This window comes from Ailuropoda melanoleuca, chromosome 12 (genome assembly GCF_002007445.2).
Source record: "Ailuropoda melanoleuca isolate Jingjing chromosome 12, ASM200744v2, whole genome shotgun sequence".
Lineage (NCBI taxonomy): Eukaryota > Metazoa > Chordata > Mammalia > Carnivora > Ursidae > Ailuropoda > Ailuropoda melanoleuca.
Window position 1 is genome coordinate 28,353,078 of NC_048229.1, and position 21,541 is coordinate 28,374,618.

General features: G+C 41.3%; 1 protein-coding gene across 1 annotated transcript; it reads right to left on the reverse strand.

The window, feature by feature from the left end:
- Positions 1-3,584: 3,584 nt before the first annotated feature.
- On the reverse strand, positions 3,585-7,253 carry LOC105234369 (zinc finger protein 253). The gene has a single exon (XM_019793917.2). It carries the CDS (start codon positions 7,146-7,148, stop codon positions 6,318-6,320), a length of 831 nt encoding a protein of 276 aa, XP_019649476.2. The 5' UTR covers positions 7,149-7,253; the 3' UTR covers positions 3,585-6,317.
- Between the last annotated feature and the right edge of the window lie 14,288 nt (positions 7,254-21,541).

The following is a 21,541-nucleotide window of genomic DNA, read 5'->3' on the forward strand; positions in this document are numbered from 1 at the left end:
GAGTACAAGATGGCCAACAGCGGCCCTGAAAGGGGCTGTGTGTGTCACAAGTCCTTCGTGCGCATGGGCAGCACTTGGTGGAAACACTCCCACCCCTGCGCAGTGAGCAGTCATGACCAAGGGTGAAGTCTGGGGTCTCTTGTCAGACAGTAGCAGTGGTGTTCTGTGCGCATGTGCAAAAGTGGGAGGAGCGGGACAGGGATACCTGTAACGTTGAGTCTTCCACCCTCTTACACCATGGGCGTGATGCTTAGGCCAAAGGAGAAAGTGCTCAAGAAGAAACGTGGTCCTGTGTGGTGGTAACAGATGAACGGATGTCCTTCAAATTTTCAAGACTTACTTTGACCAGCAAATTCCCTCTTCAAATGGTTAGGCATGCTCCACATGTGGGACTTGCAGTGAGGTGTTCACAGACACACTACAGAAGGAAAGCAAGGCCACTATCTCTTGGGCTGCACCTGAAGCACTTGCCTTCTTTCTGGAAGGCCTAGTTGACTGGAGCTGTTGAGTTCCTTTTCTTCCATTCCAGTGCATTGACGGAACATGTGGGCTGCTTGCACATGCTACAGAGACAGTAGAGTCACAGGAGTCTAACGGCTTCCCTGTAATTTCCTTAACAGTGGAAATACAGTTGGTAGGATATTACCTTTCTTAGTTTTGTTTTGGTGTTTGAATTTGCAAGCCTAGGTCAACAATTGTCTCCTCACTGTAAGAACGCAGTCACAGGGTGCCAGGGTGGCTCACTTGGTAGACCTCTGTCTTATGCTCAGGTCAGGATGTTGTGGTCCTGGATTCGAGACTCGCTTCTGGGTCCCAGCTCACCAGCAAGTCTGCTTCCCCATCTCTGACCCTCCCACCTAATCCTGCTCTCTCTCAAATAAACATTCTTAAAAAGAAAAAATCATGACGGTGCAACAATCTTATGTCCCAGAAGCACACAGTTAAGTCACCTGTGTACAAATCAAAGATCGACATTTCATGATGTGGGTCCTAGCCAGAGACAGATGCATTTAAGTATGTATGTGCATAAACAAGGGGTATTTCTCCAAGGGTGTCGTATTAATTACAATGGGAAATTATGTTATGGGAATGCAGTAAATCCATTTATACTAACAGGAAAACACTGCCATCATATAGCATTGGTTTAGGAAAACCATTCAGTGAAGTATGTGACAATATGTACAGACACTGAAGTAACACCAGAGTATTTTAGTGCCTGCGTTTTAGACAATGTCAAATGGAATTTCACATCTACTCTGAAATTGCAAGAGGGGACCTCAAACTGACCAGCTGTTACGTCTAAAGATCAAGTGATCACTACTAGGGACAACTAAGGGGGATTTTTATTTTATTTAAATACTTTCCAAGTTTTTATTGTCTCTTTTTTATTTTACAGTTCAAGTTATGCCTATGTGTAGATGTTTTCTCTCTCTACCATAACCAATTTCACACACTTAGGAGCTAATAAAGAACACTTTATTCTTTATATCTGAATTGCAGTGGGCTTGACTGGGTGTTCTGTTTAGGGTCCAACAAGGTCAAAATCAAGGTTTCAGGAGGGACTGCACCGTCTGCGTAGCCTCTAGCAGGGAATCTACCTCAAGGAGTCCTGAGACTGTTGACGGCATCCACCCGCTTCTCCCTGTTGATATGGGCCCTCTCCATGGTCACATCTTGTCCACAGTATCCCCAGAGAGAGAAAACATCAACTCTCATTGTTGATTCACACTTTTACCTGTGTATTCCATCAAAAAGCTTACTATTTTACTTAAGTGTGATTATTGCCCCATGAACTGAAATTACAAACGGTAGTGAATTGTGAATCAAATGCAAATCAGGGAATTAGTGAGAATGAATGAATGAGCGACCTCCTGGAACTCCATCACCCAGAGCTCTACCCGTCCTCACCCTCTGCCTCTACGCCACACGGTGACCTGAATCTCCACAACCTGTCAATATCCATGAACCCTAGCATTCTCCCTCCAATGACCCCTCTAGGCTTCCTCACGCACTTCCACATTCATATTGTGCATTTTAGACTTTTACACCAGTAAACCCCCCTTCACCTAATTCTAGAGCCCTTAGTTCAAAATCCATTGTCCTGGAATCTTCCATTCTTTCCTCCTCCTCCGTGGTCATTTATCTCCCCTCCACCCCATCATTCTAATAACTTCAGCCCATTTATTGTGTCTTTTATATCCACTGCCCTCAGAATCTCAGCCATCATTTACCAGGACTCCTTAGTTTCCCCATTGCCCACACCCATTTTGCTCAACCCTACGCTCCCTTTTTCCCATGGGCCCTTAAGCCTATTGATGCCTACCAGTCTCCCAGGTGTGAACATCCCCTCCACCCACATTAAACCCTGTGTCCATTATGTTCCCCAGGCATCAACTTTTTTCCCCACCATTCATCTCCGCACAGAACACTGAGCACCCCCAGGCCTCTACTCACAAGCAACTATCCCCTTTCCATACTGATGTTTTTTTTTTTTTTTAAAGATTTTATTTATTTATTTATTTATTTATTTATTTATGTATTTATTATTTATTTATTTATTTGACAGAGACAGAGACAGCCAGTGCGTGAGCGAACACAGGAGAGGAAGAGCTAGGAGCCTGAGGTGGGGCTCGATCCCAGACGCCGGGATCACACCCTAAGCCGAAGGCAAATGCTTAACGACTGAGCCACCCAGGTGCCCCCCACCCCTATGTTCTTTCACCATTCCTAGGCAATAAGGTTTGTCTGCCTTTTACTCACCTGTGGCTTTGAACTTCTTTTGCCAAGTATTTCATCACCCATTATCCCCTTCCTCTCCATTTTTCCTCCACCCTTTCATTCTCTCAACACACATATGCCTCATTATCAGTAATATCCCTGCATATACCCATCCCCAACCTTCAGACCTGTAGTGCCCTTTAATCCTTCAGTGACAGTTAACTCCCTACGCCTTTCAGCCCTGTTGTGGGTTACACAGAATGCCTCAGATAAACATGCTCACCTCTTCATCCTCAGTACACGTAACAGTAACCTCCCGGGGCAACAGGATCTTTGCAGATGTAGTCAAGCTAAAATGAGGTCATACTGGGTCAGGTAAACCCGAATTCAATCACTGCAGTCCTAATGAGAGGAGGGTATTTAGACACACACACAACACTGTGTGGTGATGAAGCCGGAGACAGAGATCCATCTACCAGCCCAGGAAGATCAAGGAGAGCTGACAGTCCCCAGAAGTCAGAAAGAGGAAAGACTCCATTGCAGAGATAAAGTGTGGCTCTGCCAACAGCATGACTTCAGCCACCTAAGAACTTCCAGAAGTGAGAATCAGAATTTGGGAGCTTGTTCAGCACCCCAGTTGTGCTAATTTGTTCTAGCAGCCCTAGAAAACTAACACAAGTTCTGTCCTCTTCCCCTGTGGCTGTTCCCCCAAACCNTCTTCTTTTCTGGCTGTGTAGAATTATTTGACTCTTTCTTATTCATTGGCTATCTTTGTGATTTGATGATTTTCTGAAAGGGTATACTTAGATTATTTTCTCCCTCCCCATTCTGTATCTACTACTACATTTTTNGAAAGAGGAAAGACTCCATTGCAGAGATAAAGTGTGGCTCTGCCAACAGCATGACTTCAGCCACCTAAGAACTTCCAGAAGTGAGAATCAGAATTTGGGAGCTTGTTCAGCACCCCAGTTGTGCTAATTTGTTCTAGCAGCCCTAGAAAACTAACACAAGTTCTGTCCTCTTCCCCTGTGGCTGTTCCCCCAAACCCCACACTCTGTGGACTCCGTTAATCCCTGTGGCTTCACCTGCCCCCAATGCATCACTATGCAATGTTTCACAGCAAGATGGTAGGCAACCGAATACTGTGGGACACATTTATGCGCCTGGACAAGTTATGTCTGAGAAACTACCGGCTACTTGGTACAGTCAATAGCCAAGATTTTCACTGCACCTGTTTTTCCATACACGTCAGAATCTGAAAGCAATAGGTCTCTCTCAAGTTGTTGTCCACTGCTGTTTTTTCCTAACCCTAGAAAGACAGAGAAGTGGTTCTCAAAGTAACGAGTCGTTTTGAGGTAAGTGGACTGTCACCACCAAGATTAAAGGACATTGGTGTTATACTGAACATGGTAAGTTCCCCAAGTGACATCCTCCTCCTCACCCTGTACTTCCAAAACCAAAATGGGCGAAAATCCTTCTTGACATTCTGCCAAAACCATACAACTAAAAACACGGCACAAAGTCAGCCCCTTATTTTACAATGACCTTTGCCATGTTCTACTACTGTCTCTGGTTAACGTTTACGTTGACTGATGGAAGCGTGACTGTCCTGCCTTTCTTTTGGATTCCCTTTGCATAGAATATCGTTCTCCACACCTGCACTTTCACTCTGACTGTGTTGTTATAGCTGAAGTGACGGCGCCTGGGTGCCTTAGTCGATTAAGTGTCTGCCTTCGGCTCAGGTCATGAACCAGGAGTCCCCGGATAGAGTCCCATATTGGGCTCCAAGCTCATCAGGGAGTCTGCTTCTCCCTCTGACCCTGGCCCGTCTCGGGCTCTCTCGTTTTCTCTGTTCTCTTACTCAATGAAAAAAAAAATAATAGTTTTAAGAAAATGAAGTGAGTCTCCTGATGCCTGTATACCTTTGGGGCTTGTATTTCTTTCCATTCAGGCAATCTGTATCTTTGTCTTGGAGAACTTAGTCCCATTGTAGGTAAAGCAAGGAACAACACAAGTATGAAGTTACTGCTGTCATTCTTCTTTTCTGGCTGTGTAGAATTATTTGACTCTTTCTTATTCATTGGCTATCTTTGTGATTTGATGATTTTCTGAAAGGGTATACTTAGATTATTTTCTCCCTCCCCATTCTGTATCTACTACTACATTTTTCATTTTCTGAGTACCATGAGGCTTAAAGAAGACATCATCTAGGAGTCTATTTTAACTTCTTACCAGCTTACTTTTGCATACTAAAACACTTTCACAACTCCGACAACTCTTTAAAAATTGGATGTACAACCGTATCTCATTTCACGAAAGAGATAGCTCTTCTCTGATATCTTTGTGGATTTCTTCATTTCCACCACATCAATTCATACTTTCCCACGATTACTATTATGAACATGAATCACAGTTGACTGGACTGCCATTTCTTTTCCCTAAAGACCAATTAGAAACATTTAATTTGTAACAGTCACAAATTGTTTTAGTTCTAATAAACGGAGAATGACGTTCTGAATACCCACTTCATGATGACCTATATCAATGTTAGAACCACAAACAGAATATTCATTTAGATTTCTTTCATATACCGTATGTTCTATTGTCCTTCCTCTTCCATGCAAGAGAGATATGCATGGATCCCACCTAAGGAAGAAGGGAATCTCTTATCCTTGACGCAACAATCACCTATGTAGTTTCACACACCCACTGGGAATAAGTGAATTTTCTGAAGAGTTGTGAGAGTAGAAACACAGTGATATTCCCAAGTCACAGATCTCGTATGGGGTCAATGGAAACACACGCACACTGCAATTACACCCATGCAAATACCCCTCCCTTCCATCTTTGAAGCAGAATAGCATACACGTTATCTGACTAACTTTGTATTATGCCTTCTGAGGTAATATCTGAGGTGAGTAACCACATACTGCCTTCTACTGTGAATACTCTGACATATATTGGACATTTGATGTGCTTTTAAATATGTTTCTCTGTTTCTACATAGTTTGATCTTTCAACTTACTTTTCTTCTCTAAACTCTCTCATGATTTCTAAAATGTAAGACAACGTCTTTCCCCATTCATTATTGTTGTACATCTTGAACCAAGAGTGCATTTTTGATACCAAATAAGGATTGAATTCCACTTAAAGGCTTTGCCGCTTTCTTGACGTGTCACAGTTTTGCTCCTGTATGATTAACGATGAGATTCAGCAAGTTATGACTTCCAGATAGAGGTCTGTCACATTCTTTCATTTGTAGTATTTTTCCTCAGTATGAACTCTATGATGCTGATGTGGAGTTAGGGCTCAACAGTCCTTCCAAATTCTCTCACAGTCTTCAAATTTGTTAAGACAAGCCCCACTATGAATTCTGTAATGTACGGTAAGGCATGAATTCTACTTAAAGGCCTTGCCACATTTTGTACATTTGTAAGCTTCCTTTCCAGTATGAATTCTGTGATGTTAACTAAGGCATGAGTGCCTGTTAAAGGCCTAGCCACATTCTTTACATTGGTAAGGTTTCTATCCACTATAAATTCTTGATGGTTACTAACATTCGATTTCTGGAAAAAGGCCTTCCCACATTATTTACATTTTTAAGGTTTCTCACCAGCATGAATTCTGTGATGTGTAGTGAGGCTTGATTTGTAGGAAAAGGCCTTGCCACATTCTTTACATTTATACATTTTCTCTCGAGTATGAGTATTTATATGCTGAGTAAGGTTTGAGAGTTGTTTAAAGGTTTTGCCACATTCTGTACAATTGTAAGGTGTCTCTCCAGTATGAATCCTCTCATGGATGTTAACGTATGATTTCTGCTGAAATGCTTTGCCACATTCTTTACATTTGTAAGGTTTCTCTCCAGTATGAATTCTGTGGTGTCTAGTGAGGTTTGTTTTCTGGAAAAAGGCCTTGCCACATTCTTTACATTTATACATTTTCTCTCGAGTATGAGTATTTATATGCTGAGTAAGGTGTGAGAGCTGTTTAAAAGTTTTGCCACATTCTTTACATTTGTAAGGTGTCTCTCCGGTATGAATTCTCTCATGGACATTAACGTATGATTTGTGCTGAAAGGCTTTGCCACATTCTTTACATTTGTAAGGTTCTTCTCCAGTATGAATTCTGTGATGTCTAGTGAGGTTTCTTTTGAGGAAAAAGGCCTTGCCACATTCTTCACATTTGTAAGGTGTCTCTCCAGTATGAAGTCCTTCATGGCTTTTAAGGTTTCGTTTCTGCTTAAAGGCCTTGCCGCATTCTATACATTGGTAAGGTTTCTCTCCACTACAGACTGTCTTACGTATACGTATTCTGGATGACTCACTAGACACGTTCCTAGGCTTATCATATCCATATGGTTTCTTTCCCACATGAATTCTCTGATGATCGCTCGCTGCAGGACTGGTTAAAATCTCTTTCACATTCATTACCTTTATAAGGATTCTCTCTTATATGCATAGTGTGATGTATAAGGTTGGATCTTGCATCAATGAATTCCACACACTTAATATGTTCGAAATGGTTCTCTTGAAAATGAGTCCTCAGATCTTTATTAACATTTGAGCCTTGATCAAACGTTTTCTGACACTCACTGCCTTGAGCAACTCTGTCTCCATTGAAAATGCTACAATAATTTTCTAGGGTTGAATGCTCGGTGAAGGACTTCTCAAGTGGACCCCACTTAGCACTTGTTTCTTCATTCTGAAAACTCTGAAGTTTAGAAATATTTGACTGAAAGGCCAATCCAGTCCTCTTTTCAACACTGTTCAAATCATTATTTTCAGCATGGACTAGGTAACATTCCAGATTTTCCACATTCTCTTTCCATGCATATGTACGTTTGAAGAGTTGATTGGAGCTTTTGCTTACACAAACACTTTGCATTGCAGAAAGAGTGGATTTCAAAAGGAAGGTTTTACAAAATATTTCATATCCTTTGCCATCTTGGGAAGTAAGAGTCTTGTTATGGGCAGTACTCTCAATTTGGACATATCCGTTACAATCATGATCGCAGTCTATTGTTAAGTGTACATTCTCAAGGATGCTATGTTGATAATGACCCATTGACACATTTTGAAATGATGCTTCTTTGCACGGCTCTGGGTGGAAGCTCAGGCTGCCATGTGAAGATACCGCTGAAAGATTGAATAACAGAAAAGTCAAGTCATTCCATGCTGCTACCTTCAGATGATTACATGATGACGTTTAATACAGAACCATAAAATCAACCAGAGAGCATCGGCAACATGGCTGAGAAGTAATCATCAGGACTTCATCTCTCCATGGACACATAAACTTGCACACAACATACTGACTTCATTGGTAAACAGATAATTCTGTAGTACCATCATGGTGTAACACAAATCCTCTCCGCTCTCTCAAATAATCAGGAAAAACCATGCTGAGCCCACAGGAAGAGGAAGGAGGAATTTTTTTAAAGATGTATTTGAGAGAGAGACAGAGGGAGAGCATGAGAGACAGAGAGAGAGCATGAGCGAGAGGATGCCCAAAGGAGAGGGCAAGCACATTCTCATCAGAGCAGGGAGCCAATATGGGATTCAATCCAAGACCCTGAGATCATGACCTGAGCAAAAGTCGAAGACTTAACTGACCGAGCCATCGGGCCAGTGGAAGAAAGGAAATTTAAACATAAAACGGAAATGAACAAAATAGAATTTAGCAAAAATAAGGAAATATCAATAGGCAGCTTTGGTTTTCAGAAAAAAACAAAACTCAAAATTGATAGACCTATAAGTAAATTAAGTAAGAATGAAAAGGAAGACCAACTAAAACGAGGAGCCTTGAAAGCAGACACTGTATCACTGATACCATAGAAATAAAAATAATTATGAGGCAACATTACATAATTCTATGCCAAGAAACAGATACCAAAAAATACGAAAAACATATAACCAACCAGGACTCCATCCTGAAGAAATATTTTTGAAAACCTCCACTGATCTACAACTACTCAGTAGATGGAAAAAGTAATTTAAAAAAAACGCCCAACAAAGAAAACTCCTGGGCCAGAAGACTTCACTGGATAATTCATACACATATAAAATGAGAAACTACTTCAAATCTCCTCAAACATTTCCGAGCAGGAAAGAGAAGGGAGCTGCTGAGAACACTCTCTGTGACACCAGCACTACCAGGTTATCGAAGCCAAAGCAGAGCTGCTAGAAGGAAAGGCTGCAAGCTACCACCTTGAGGAAGATTCCGGCAAAGTCGATAATAAAGTACAGCCAACTGAATCAAAAGCACACTTTACCATTTGACAACATAAACAAGTGAGGATTCTTCCGGGAATTCAAGGGTATTTGAACATAGGGAATACTATCAATTTACACGTTAACAGAATGAGTGTCAAAAATGACACCATCAGGAGCAGCTGGGTGGCTCAGTTGCTTAAGGGTCTCTCGATTTCAGCTCAGGCCATGATCTCGTGGTAGAGAGATGGAGCCCATGTTGGCCTCCACGCTCAGTGGGGAATTTGAGATTCTCTCTCTCCCACTGTCCCTCCGCCTCTCTGGGAGCTCTCTCTCTCTCTCTCTGTACAGGAAATAAATCCATGTTTTTAAAAATAGCACGACTGCGGCACCTGGGTGGCTCAGTCAGTGAAGCATCTGCCTTCGGGATCATGACCTGAGCCAAAGGCAGACACTTCACTGACTGAGCCACCCAGACGCCCCTCTACTGTTTCTTCCCTTAACATGACACCACAGGGAAATAGAAAAAGAAGAAACTTAGCTGAAAATCACTAGGAGGAAATTTCAAAGCAAAATCAGAAATAAACAGACACCAAAATAAACAATCATATTGAGGGGTGCCTGGGTGGCTCAGTTGTTAAGCGTCTGCCGTCAGCTCAGGGCGTGATCCCAGAGTTCTGGGATCGAGCCCCACATCAGGCTTCTCCGCTGGGAGCCTGCTTCTTCCTCTCCCACTCCCCCTGCTTGTGTTCCCTCTCTCGCTGGCTGTCTCTGTCAAATAAATAAATAAATTCTTCACACACACAAAAAAATCAATCATATTGAAAGCAATGCCCAGTTTTACAAAACAACAAACAAAACTAGCAAGGCTTTAACGACATTATCTAAGGAAGAAAAGAAGACTCAAAATCAAAAAAGATAAATGGAAAAAAAAAAGTGACAACACATAACCACAGAAGTGTATACTGTGACAAGAGATTACTATAAACAGTTATATACAAACAATTTAGACAAATTAGGGAAAAAAGAGAATTCCTACAAAGCATAAGTTACTATGTTTGAAACCTGAACCTCGTACTATGAAATAGCAAGTCTTCTTAGACCAATTAGAAAAATAAAAGTTGAATTTGGAATAAATATGTCCCTAGTATAGAAAAGCCCAAGACTACATGCCTTCATTGGTCTGTTCCAACAAATACTTGAGAAGGAAAACAAATGTCAGAAATAGCGGAATAGAGGGAACACAATCATAATCATTCTATTGCCACTCTATTGTACTAAGCCAGCACTGGTACCAGGATAAAGACGACAGTAGAACAAAAATGTCTACTTTGTCTGATAAAAGTATTGTTACTCTGGCTTTCCTCGGACACCCATTTTCATCTCCTTTTTAATCTGCAGGTGTCTTTACATTTAAAATCAGACTTTTGGGATTGGCGAACCTCAGTCAGTTCAGCATTTAACTTTGACTCAGGTCATGATCTTGGGATCCTGGGACTGAGCCCTGAATCAGGCTCCCCACCTCTCATGGAGTCTGGTTGTCCCTCCACCTCAGACCCTCACTCCGCTTATGCTCTGTCTCTTGCTCTCAAACAAATAAAATAAAAAATAAAATAAAAATGAGGCTTTGTTTCCAGCATACAGATGGCTCTAGTTTTTTTCTTTAATGCATTCAGACACCTTATATGACTTGATTGAATGAAAATGTGCTATACACTCCAAAGTAATTATTCAGAGACGTGTTTACTGCCATTCTAGTTCTTGTTTTGTCACTGTTTCTGAAGATTTTCTCTGATGCTTTCTTGTCCGTATCAATCTTGCTGTCTGACCTGCACTCAAAATTCTGCTTTACCATTTCTTGCAGGGCTGGTTCATTGGTCAGGTTAATTCCAGCCCTCCACTGTGAATTTCATCAGCCACTCCTCTGCTGCACCTTTTCCTTTTCCTTGGAAATAGCTCCCTCATTGACAAGCAGTGCAGGGACAATTTGCTTCTGCTTGCAAGGCTAGATTTCTTACCTTGGACTCCAGTCAATGCACAGCCTTCAAAAATAGCAAGTGTTCCCTCTACCTTACTAGTTCCCACTGTTTCAAGGTAGGACCTCTTCTGTTTTTCACTCAGGCTTCCTCCTAAAATCTGACTTTGCCTAAGAGGATCATGGACATAAAAATCCATTGTACTTACCAGTATTCCCCAAAGAAACCCCTTATAGAGAGAAGACATAATGAGCACATGGCCATTATCACATACACTTTAATGGTGAGAGAGGAGACAGATCCCATTGCAGGGGAAACATCTTAAGAAGCTCTCACAGGAATGACTCTTCTTCATGTGTCTTCTGGGGCTCAGCCAGTGAGGACTCCAGCATTCACTTCTGAATGCTGGGTTACTCCTGCGATCTCTCACCTCTCTCCCAGTCCTCTACTTTCTCTAATATTGTGTTACAGATAACTTCACTTTCCTAAGTTTATATTCTACCATGAACACATAGGATTCCCTTGATGTGCAGAGTCAGTTAGCTTTCATTTACACGCAACTTCGTAAAAAGTAGTTTAAGTGATACATGTTTAGGCATATCTGTATCTAGTTTTCTTTCTTTTCTATTACACTACACCTGATGTTCAATGTTACATTAGTTCAGCTGTACCACATAGTCATTGGACTACTCTCTAGGTTCTCCTATGCTCACCCCAAGTGTAGCTAGCAGCAGTCACCCTAGGACACGATTACAACACCACCGACCATCTTTGCTATGCTGTACCCATTATCCCCATGACGTATGAATCCCCTAACTGGAAGGCTGTAGTTCCCATTCCCCTTTACCCATCTTGCCCACCCTCCGTGACATTCCACTCTGGATAACAGTAGCTTGTTGTTTGCATTTATGGGTCTATTTTTGCTTTTTGGTTGTTGTTCCCTGCAATTTGAGACAATGGGAATAGACCTAGAAAACATTGTGCTAAGTGAGAGAAGTGGGACAGAGAAAGACATACCATATGATGCCACTTTTAAGTACAATCTAAAAAACAAAACAAATGAACAATCAAAAGCACAAAATGACCCATAAACAACTATTTTGTTTTGAATAATGCCCATGGATAGTCTCAAGAAGGCCAAGAATTTCTCGATTCCACACATTCTATAAAGTAACAAGTTGGCCTGTAACAACCTTGCAATGCTGCTTGGAGACAGAGGACTCCCCGATCATAGTCCGCAGGACCTCGTGGCTCATGACACAACAAACACCATGAGCTTCTTCGTCACACTGACTTCACGTGCCCGCTGCACAGCCCACATCCTACACGTAGATGCCGCACATGCGGTCAGTCTGTATCACAGCTTTGCGACCCTGTGCATACGACACTCAGTGTCTTAAAGGATCGTCTAGCCTATCCACCTGAACTTTGCCACGGAAGGAGAGATCTCTACTTTCCTATATGATAAAACAATCTGTACTCTATCCATGGGCAACACACTATCACTACATTCCAAAGCATTCTTATACACAAACTTCAACGGAAAGACAAGAAGAAAAACACTCAACGCCTCCATCCATAAAACAAGGAGAAACATAAGTCCATAGAAAACTATCTCCCAACAATATCCATCACTCAGGTTGATGCTGGTTGGTTCCTGACTCATTTTCCCATGTGTACAACACCTTGTCAAATATTCCTTAATCCGACCCAAGATCTGGGAGAAAATCTATCACATTACATCACGGAACACTGTTAAACACTATGATCCACAGGATGCAATACAGAAGAATCCTGTGAGCTGTAACATTCTCTTGTAAAGATCCCCAAAGCTTTTGTATTTGAACAGGTGAAAGAAATGCCAATACCCATGAGAATCTCCCTTCAATTTCTGCTCTCAGTTTTCGAAGGGAGAGGCCTGAAGACACAACTGAGCAAAAGCATACAGTTAACATGCATCTGAACAGAAGAAAGGATTTTACATTTCTCACCAGGAGAGTAAGCCCTGCATGTAGTGGAATCATGGCCCATTACGGTAAAAGGGCTGAGGATTGGGAAACACATAGGAATTAGGGCAGAGGTGTTCAGGAACCATCAAAGGGGAATATTGACAACAGCCATGTAGACATAAAAGATGCAGGAGGTTGAGTCAAATGAATCCGAAGTGTCACACTGACAAAAGTACTTTGGGTTGCTCTGAACTGAGGTGAAGATCGGGAGGAAATGTTGTCTCCCGAATAGACCTGACCTACTGCTTGTGCCTCTACTGGATGGAGATCAAGGAACCGCGGGTGTAGATCAGGGGCTCACAATGTAATTTCAAGGAATAACAACAATGCTGGATACAGCAAATGCATAATTTTCTTCTGACATTCACAGCAGTATCCATAATAGGTTTTCCTTCAGGATGTTCTGGTGCTCATTCGGCAGTAACATACAGAGGAAAATGGACTTGGAAGCTTTGACTTGTCCTCCTTCCAAGCAGCATACACACGGCTAATCTTAATGGTCTAGAAGACACCCAAGACTCCCACTGCACTACAATGGACATACTCCTGGCCAGTCTGTAAATATACCAAAGAAGTCGACACCCAAAATCATAACAGAAATCTCGTCACCCCAAAGCTGTCACTCTTGGTGGGACTCCTTTGGAGACCATGACCAATGGGTTGACCACACTTATGTGTGGCAGTACAATCTGTAGAACTTAACCTACGCCCAGGGAAGTAAAGGGAGAGAGATCATGGTAAAAGCAGCCATCAGTTTGCCAAGATTCAGCTACAGTCTATGTGACAAGTACATTACTGCTACTGCCAAACCCTGAAAAGGCATTCTGCTGTGGCAATACAGGCATCATCATTCACAGAGCTGTCGGATGGCTACTCGGTACTGAGTGTGACTCCTGAGCTCAAACTTTTAAGGTTAATTGCCCTGTTGATTACAGATTACTTAAAAATAAAATCTTAAACAAGAGAAAAGTCACTCACTACACAAACCACAGAAGATGTTGTTTAATACATTTCCCAGCAGAAGTGTAAGAGAATTAATGATGTTATTAGAAAAACACAAAGGAGTGTACTACTGTGGTCTTGGTATAAGAGACTATTTCTAAAAATGGTAAAAACCACGAACCATGGGATGGATGTCTGGGTGGCTCAGTCGGTGAAGTGTCTACCTTCAGCTCAGGTCATGATCCTAGGGGCTGGGATCGAGACCCGAATGGGGATCCTCGCTCTGCAGGGAGCCTGCTTCTCCCTCTGCCTACTGTTCCCCCTGATTATCCTCTTTGTCACTCTCTTTCCTTCTGACAAATAAATAAATGAAATCCTAAAAAACAAAAAAAGAATGCTAACATTTTATTTAGAGAAAGAGCATGTGAGAGCATAGCAGGAGGGGCCAGATGGAGAGGGAGACAGAGAAGCCCTAGCAAAAGTCTACTGAGCCCGAGGCCAACGTGGAGCTCCATCCCAAGAACCTGAGATGGTGACCTAAGTTGAAATGAAGACATGGATGCTTCACTGACTAAGCCACCACGCACAACTCTCTATCTTACTTTAATGTAAATAATCATTCCCTGAAGACTTACTCCACCATGATTTCTATCACTCTTATACGTTGACCACAAACGGCATCTCCACGTGGACTTTCCTCACACACCGTACACCACTGCCTCCTTCATCTTCTACGAGAAGTGGCAGGAATCAATTCCCCATCATACAAGAGCCCCTTGTGTCTCTGAGACAGCAAGGATCACCTCACTTTGTAGGCATCAAGTAATAAAGCCACAGCATGACATCATTTGAGTCGAACAGTATTTTCCCTAAGAGTAAAGTTTCTCAAATAGACTCAAAAGAAAAAGAGAGACACTATTATCCCTTCCCAGACATCCATCTGCCCTGGATCCTTTCAGGCATATTAACAAATGCAGCTGACAAATGAAGAACATGGGGTTGAACGGCCTGGGTCTACTTATACGTACTTTTTCATTTTTTTTTTATTTTTTATTTTTGTGTATATGTACCTTGCAATATTGTAAAAATATTTTCTGTTATGATTTCCTTAATACTGACTCTTCTGAAGCTTATTTTATTATAACAACACTTATACAAATACAGACAACATACTAAGAGTGGGATATTTACTGTTTATGTTTTAGGTAAGGCTTCCTCTCAAGAGCAGGCTATTTCCATGGAAAGTAGGTATGGTTTTACTTTTGGGGACCCAAAAGTGAAAAGCAGATTGTCAATCGTGAAAGCGTTGACACCCATAACGTCTGCATTGTCCAAAGCTAAAGTGTAATTAAGTGTTTGAACTTTGGATTTTTCTCCATAATAAATACCCTAATTTAGGATCATGTCTGTAAAATGAGATGGACTTACTGCTTTCTGCTGTGAATGCTCTGATATTATAGAAATTTCATTCCATTACACAGTTTGCAACTGCTCATATCTTTAATTTTTATACTTCATGAAGACATTTTTTTGAAGTATATGTTAAAAATATAGGACTTTCATCAATCATTACATTTCAGGCATTTCTATCCAGTATGCTTTCACTGAAGTTGAGGAGGAATGAGTTGATAGGAAGACTTGGCCAATGTTCTTGCCATGTGTACAGCACCTCCACAGGAGTATTATCTCATGTTGAAGAGTTCTGAGTATGAAATAATGGCTTTACCACATTTTCGACATTTGTAGGGTTTCTGTCATCCTGCACTCTCTGTCATGTTTAGAAAGTTCTAGTTCTGCTTAAGACTTAGCCACATTTTTTTTCTGTTTTTACATTACTCAGCCTTCTCACCAATATGTACTACCTTATGTTGATAAGGTTTGAGTGATAATCAAAGACTTTGCCACATTGTTTACATTGAAGACTAGTTCAGATGTTTGCCAGAGTTACTACATTTGGAAGTATTCTCTCCAGTGAGGACACAATGATGTACGCTAAGATTTGAGCTTCCATCGAAGACATTCCCACATGTATTATTCTTACACTATTTCTCTGGAAACTGATTCCCTGAGGCTTATTAAGATTTGACTCTTGATTCATGTTTTTCCAACATTGATTCCGTTGAAACATTCTGTCTCCATTATAAACACCTCAGTAATTCTGGAAGCTAGAAAGGCCTTTAGTGAGGACTCCCAGTATACAACACGTAACAAAAATTGCTCCATGTCATGTATTATGCAAAACTATTGAACAGTGACTTTTCTATAAAAAGCCCCCACCATGTTTATCAACATTAGAGACACTGGAAAAGGACAGATGATGTGTTGGCAGAAGAATAGAGAACCTTCTACAAAACCTCTCAAATCAATCCCATTTAAAATTTTTATCTTTCTTTTTCCATGCCTCACTTTCACAGATGAGTCTGCGCATGACTCATCCAAACTTATATTTGAAATGGTTTCAGTGATTATCTTCAGCATGGACTAGAGGGATTTTGTAGAATTCACAAAGGCCCATTCAGAGAATATGTATGTATAAAAATGGATTTGGGTCCGTGGATTCAAAGACATAGTTCTAACATATAACTGACTTAGGTGGGATTCAACCCCCACACCTCACAGAATGTTTTTACACTTCATCTCTTCTGGTAGGAGGGAATTCATTACAGGTAAGTGTCCCACGTTGCTTTCATTCATCATAACACCCTTCCTGCCCTTCGCTCCACCCATCACATTATCAGCCATTCAAAAGTATAGATACTCAGGACTCAGGGCTAGAGCTTCCATACATTCCCATATCACAATTTTCTTTGCCTCTCTTTCGAAACAGGCCTATGGCATTATGGAAACACACAATTAAGAGATACAAAATAAATTATCCCACTCACTATTCTCACATGCATATACATTAAAGTGCTAACATGCCCCATTAATATCTACCCTAGGGCATCAGCAATTGAGGAATTGGAAGCACTTGGCTTTTGCTCTTCCACGAAGACAAAGATGGACCAAATTACATTTTAGAGTGCTCCAGAAGCCAGCTGGGAGAACCCAACACACCCAGCAAGTACCAGTGAAGGAGAGCCACATCAAAGAGGCAAGAGAAGGCTTTGACAATTGCCCACAGCAGCTGCTCACTCTCCATGACACTCCATGGCCACACTGTGAGAAAACTCCTACAAGTGAGTGACCTGAGTGTTCAATGGTCTGACCTCCCTGCAACTGTCTAAGGAACGGACGGCACTTTTGTCATGCATGACATGGAAAAAAGAGGGAAGGAGGGTGCCCTCTGGAAGCACGGTGGTAGGTGCTCAGACAAAACGGAGTATTTGTTCAGACACAGACAGATAATAGAGCTGAAGGGAAACAGAGGAAGGTATCACGGGCTGTAAAGTAACTGCACTTTCGTAACCTGGAAAATTACAAGAATGTCAACATGACAAATAACCAGAATATGAGTGACACACACCATAATTACTATGATCTGTGTGCTTTTCTACAGAGCAAGTCCAGAAACCTAGGCCCAGAGGCTCTTTTTTTTTTTAATCCCAAAATGTCAGCAAAAGATCATAAGGCTACAAAAGAAATAGAAAAATGTGTTCCAATCACAAGAACAAATTAAATCCCACAAACGGACCCTCAATCAATGAAGAACTCTGCATTGTATGACAAAGACATAAGCATCATAAAGCTGTGCAAGGAGACAGGAAGAGAAAACAGATAGGGAACTAAATGGTACCAGAAAATTGGGCACGACCAAAATGTAAACCCAAAGAGACAGAGTATATCAACCAACAAACCAGGAATGGGGAGCTGAAGAATACAATCACTGAATTTAAAAACACACTTTACATTTCATCCACAAACTTCCTCAAGCCAAAGAAAGAATCAGACAATCTAAAAACTCCTTTGTGTAAACTGTCTATTAAGAAACCCAAGGGAATATGGGGGAAAGGACAAAGTCTGGGGATTCAGGAGACACCATAAGTGGACCGATATGTAAAATAAGGGGACCCCATAAAGAGAGTTAAAGGGGGCACAGAGTTGACAGGAAGAACTAAAGACTTGTACTTCACACATATGTGCAAAGGAGAGACCAATTCAACAATCTCAGGAATTCACAGTAGGATCAATGTCAAGACATAAACACAGTGACACATTATAAATAACCTATCAACAATCAGAGGTGAGGGGACCTGGGTGGCTCAGCTGGTTCAGTGTCTGCCTTCAGCTAACATCATGATCCCAGGAGTCTGGGATCAAGCCCCACATAATGCTCCCTGCTCACCACTCCCCCTGCTTGTGTGTCTGCTTCTATTCTCTCTCTCCAACATATAAAGAAGTAAAACCTTAAAAAAAAAAAAAGAATCACAGGTGAAAAGAGAATTTTGAAAAAGCCTGACAAGAGCAACTCCTCTTCTGCAGGAGAGCCCCTGTAAGATGATTACTGCAGTTCTCAGCGGACCCTATAGGAAGAAGGGAATGGGATCGTGTATTCGAGTACAGAAAGATTCAACAGTCTACACCAAGAGTCACCTACCTGGCATAATCTACCTGTTTTCCACGAAGGCAGAAATGAAGACTATGCCTAGTAAAAGACCCTTCAGGTTACTAGTAAACCTGTCCTACAAGAAATGTGAAAGGAAGTCTTTCTGGTTGAAAACCAAGGATTCTAAAGGGTAACTGAAACCACAGGACAACATAAAACTCCACTCATGTCCGTATGTACACAATTCTAGAAACCTGCAGTGCTGTAATGAGGTAGCACAAGTCACTGGTATATCTGCTATAGAATTTTCATAAACAACAGCGTAAAATGCAGAAATCTGCATAATAAACTACACCACATAAAAGATAGAACTTGTGATACTGGTAACATCCAGCAGGTTCAGGGATGGAGAGGGTGAAGGAGAAAAATCACCTATAAACTTGACGAAAGCAGTTGAAAATGGGTTGCTATGCCTTTAAAATGTTTTAAGGAATCTCTAACGCAACCAGAATGAAACTACAGACAGAAAACAGAAAAGTGAATGACAATGGTATCAAACCATATCATGCGTATAACACCACAATTAAGAGAAAATATAGGACCTATACAATAGAGAAATGTAGAAAATTGTTTAAATTGCTTTCGATTCACCAAAAGTGCTTCTCATGCCAGGAGAATATAAATTCAACAATAGATGTTGAAATTATTGCGAGTATTATAACAACTCACCTAGATATGCTAGAACATTCACAACCACTAGAAATACATAAGACGAGTTACAAACTACGTAGGGGTAATATTTCATAGACACATACATAATGTTCCTGGCAAAGGGCATAAACCTGATTCACATTTAAGGAACACATTGTACAAAAGTGTACAGTGCTGAAAACTGTCATCGTATCACAAAATACATCTGTAAAGAAAAACCAAAAAAACCCACAATTAACTAACGTTGAGGAAAGTCCCATATGAAAAGAAGCCCGTTATTAAGGAATTCCAAAATGAGAACAAGCCAAAATTGAACTGAAAAAAATGCCACATAATGCAATATACGAATTATTGAAAAGAAAACCTTCAATACAGGTGTAATTTTAAACTCTGTGTATCCATGAAAAACAGGCATTGTCTATTTTGGCATAAGTTCACCGACAGTAAAACTGTAAGGATTATTCATTACAATCAACCATGAAAAGCTGTAATGAAAAATATTATGAATAAGGACCTAAGTGACATCAAAAAATGTATTCTGTTACTCATATATTCCTCCTCTTACACAGAATTCTAGGGTGTAACCCATTCCTTAGAACAAAGTAGAGAAGCAAAAACCTTCCCTTTCTAAATAAACACTGTCAGTTATAAAATATGCTGACAATCATTTTATAAAAAAGAAATATGGGGGAGTAAATCCAGATACATTCCTGAGAAACTAGTAAAAAAACCTTATGACTAATTTTTCGTGAAGTAAAATTCCAACAGGAACGGAACATTTTTGTCATCATGGGAATTTCAGTATCTACATCACTTCTTACACAGCACACGCCCACGTCACATCAGAACTTTTGATCTAAGAAGTAAGAGTTGAGTCTCAGAGACAACTAATAAGAAAGTGAAAACATACGACAACGTCACAGGAACTTATTATAACGAGACAAAATTAGAAAATAATGCACTTATTAAGAAGCTAAGAAATGAGACTTTACTATAGGCTGCAGGTTCCAAAAGTAATAAATCCCGAATAACATTACTGTATGTAGGAAATGTAGGGAACAAATAGAGACATTATTTCACCACTGAGGAATGGAAAGCATGAAGGGGAACCGTCGTCTTCTCATTAATACAAAGGAAAATGACATATGAAGTGAAATAAAGAATTGTATGTTCTCCTGTTCGGGAAGTGCTTTGTTACCTGATGACATTACTGAGTCTGAACTGTGTATGATTAAGAATGAAGCAACCATGATACTAGAAAGCATGAATCAGAAAACATGTGATGTCTGCCTCCAGTGCTGCGGGGATTCCTGCCCCAATCCCCAGTATGCCCCACACAACTCTGCACACTTTCTCCCAAGAGGCAAAACGGAACTTAGAAGAGGCTTAGCGCAGATGCCCTCAGGAATAGGGAGATTTCCCTAAGGCCCTCAATGCGATGGAAAAGCTCTGTGATTATGGAGGCCCTCCCACACCCCGTGGCCTTACTGTGGCTGTGAAGGATCATCACTGGAGCTGAAGCAGAAGCCTCGAGAATATGAAAGCATGACGATATTGTGAAAAGATGTCCCTCTGTGATGGATGGGGAAATACACGTGGGCTTCTCCAACTAATTTTTATTCCAGGTGATGTAATGGAACCACATTTCCAGGTCTATCTTCACACTTGGACGTCCATCTGTCATCGCCTTCATTCATTGCCACCTACCTCGATCAAAAACTCCTGTCATCTTTCTCTTCACATCCCATGGCTCCTTCCTCTGCTCCAAAAGAGAGACCAAGTCAGGCTTGGACACAATGAGACCTGTTTAATAGAGAAACGGAATAAAAGTATGGCTGGGGGTTCTTGCAAGCTACTACTGGGCTCAGTAGGGAAGAGAGGACATTGTAGAATTCTAGAAGATGATTTCCCCAACACTGTTCACCAACAGCCCCTAGAGAACATGCATGAGTTTCAAACACTCACTTCCTAACAGGCACTTCCACCTTCTATCGAGACAATAAGGCGGTGTAAAAATTGGAGTTTAAATGCAGGCAGTACCACACCACGCCACGCCAGTTTCAGAACTACCACTAATCGAAAGAAATGATGTGACCCGAAGGGAGCGGAAGCTAGAGCTGAAAAGCAAACATCAAGAAGATTTGTGTCTCCATCTACAAATCCTTACTTTTGTCCCTTAGGGCAGTGACCTGAATTCCACTGTGCAAAGAGCAATCATCCAAGAGACAGTCTTGAAGGAGGAAAACCCGAGTGTGGCTTGGGAAATCTGGAAGGAGTCATCCTCACCCAAGAACAGGAGGTGTCCGTAGTTCTCCAGCATCACGTCCCTGTACAGTTCCCGCTGCGTGTGGCTCAGGCATCGCCACTCCTCCTGGGAGAATTCTATGGCCACGTCCCCGAATGTCAGCAGTCCCTGCAAGACATACCTCACTGTCACCAAGTGGCCATTGACAGAGTTCATAATGGTCCCTAAGATCAAGAGGGAGT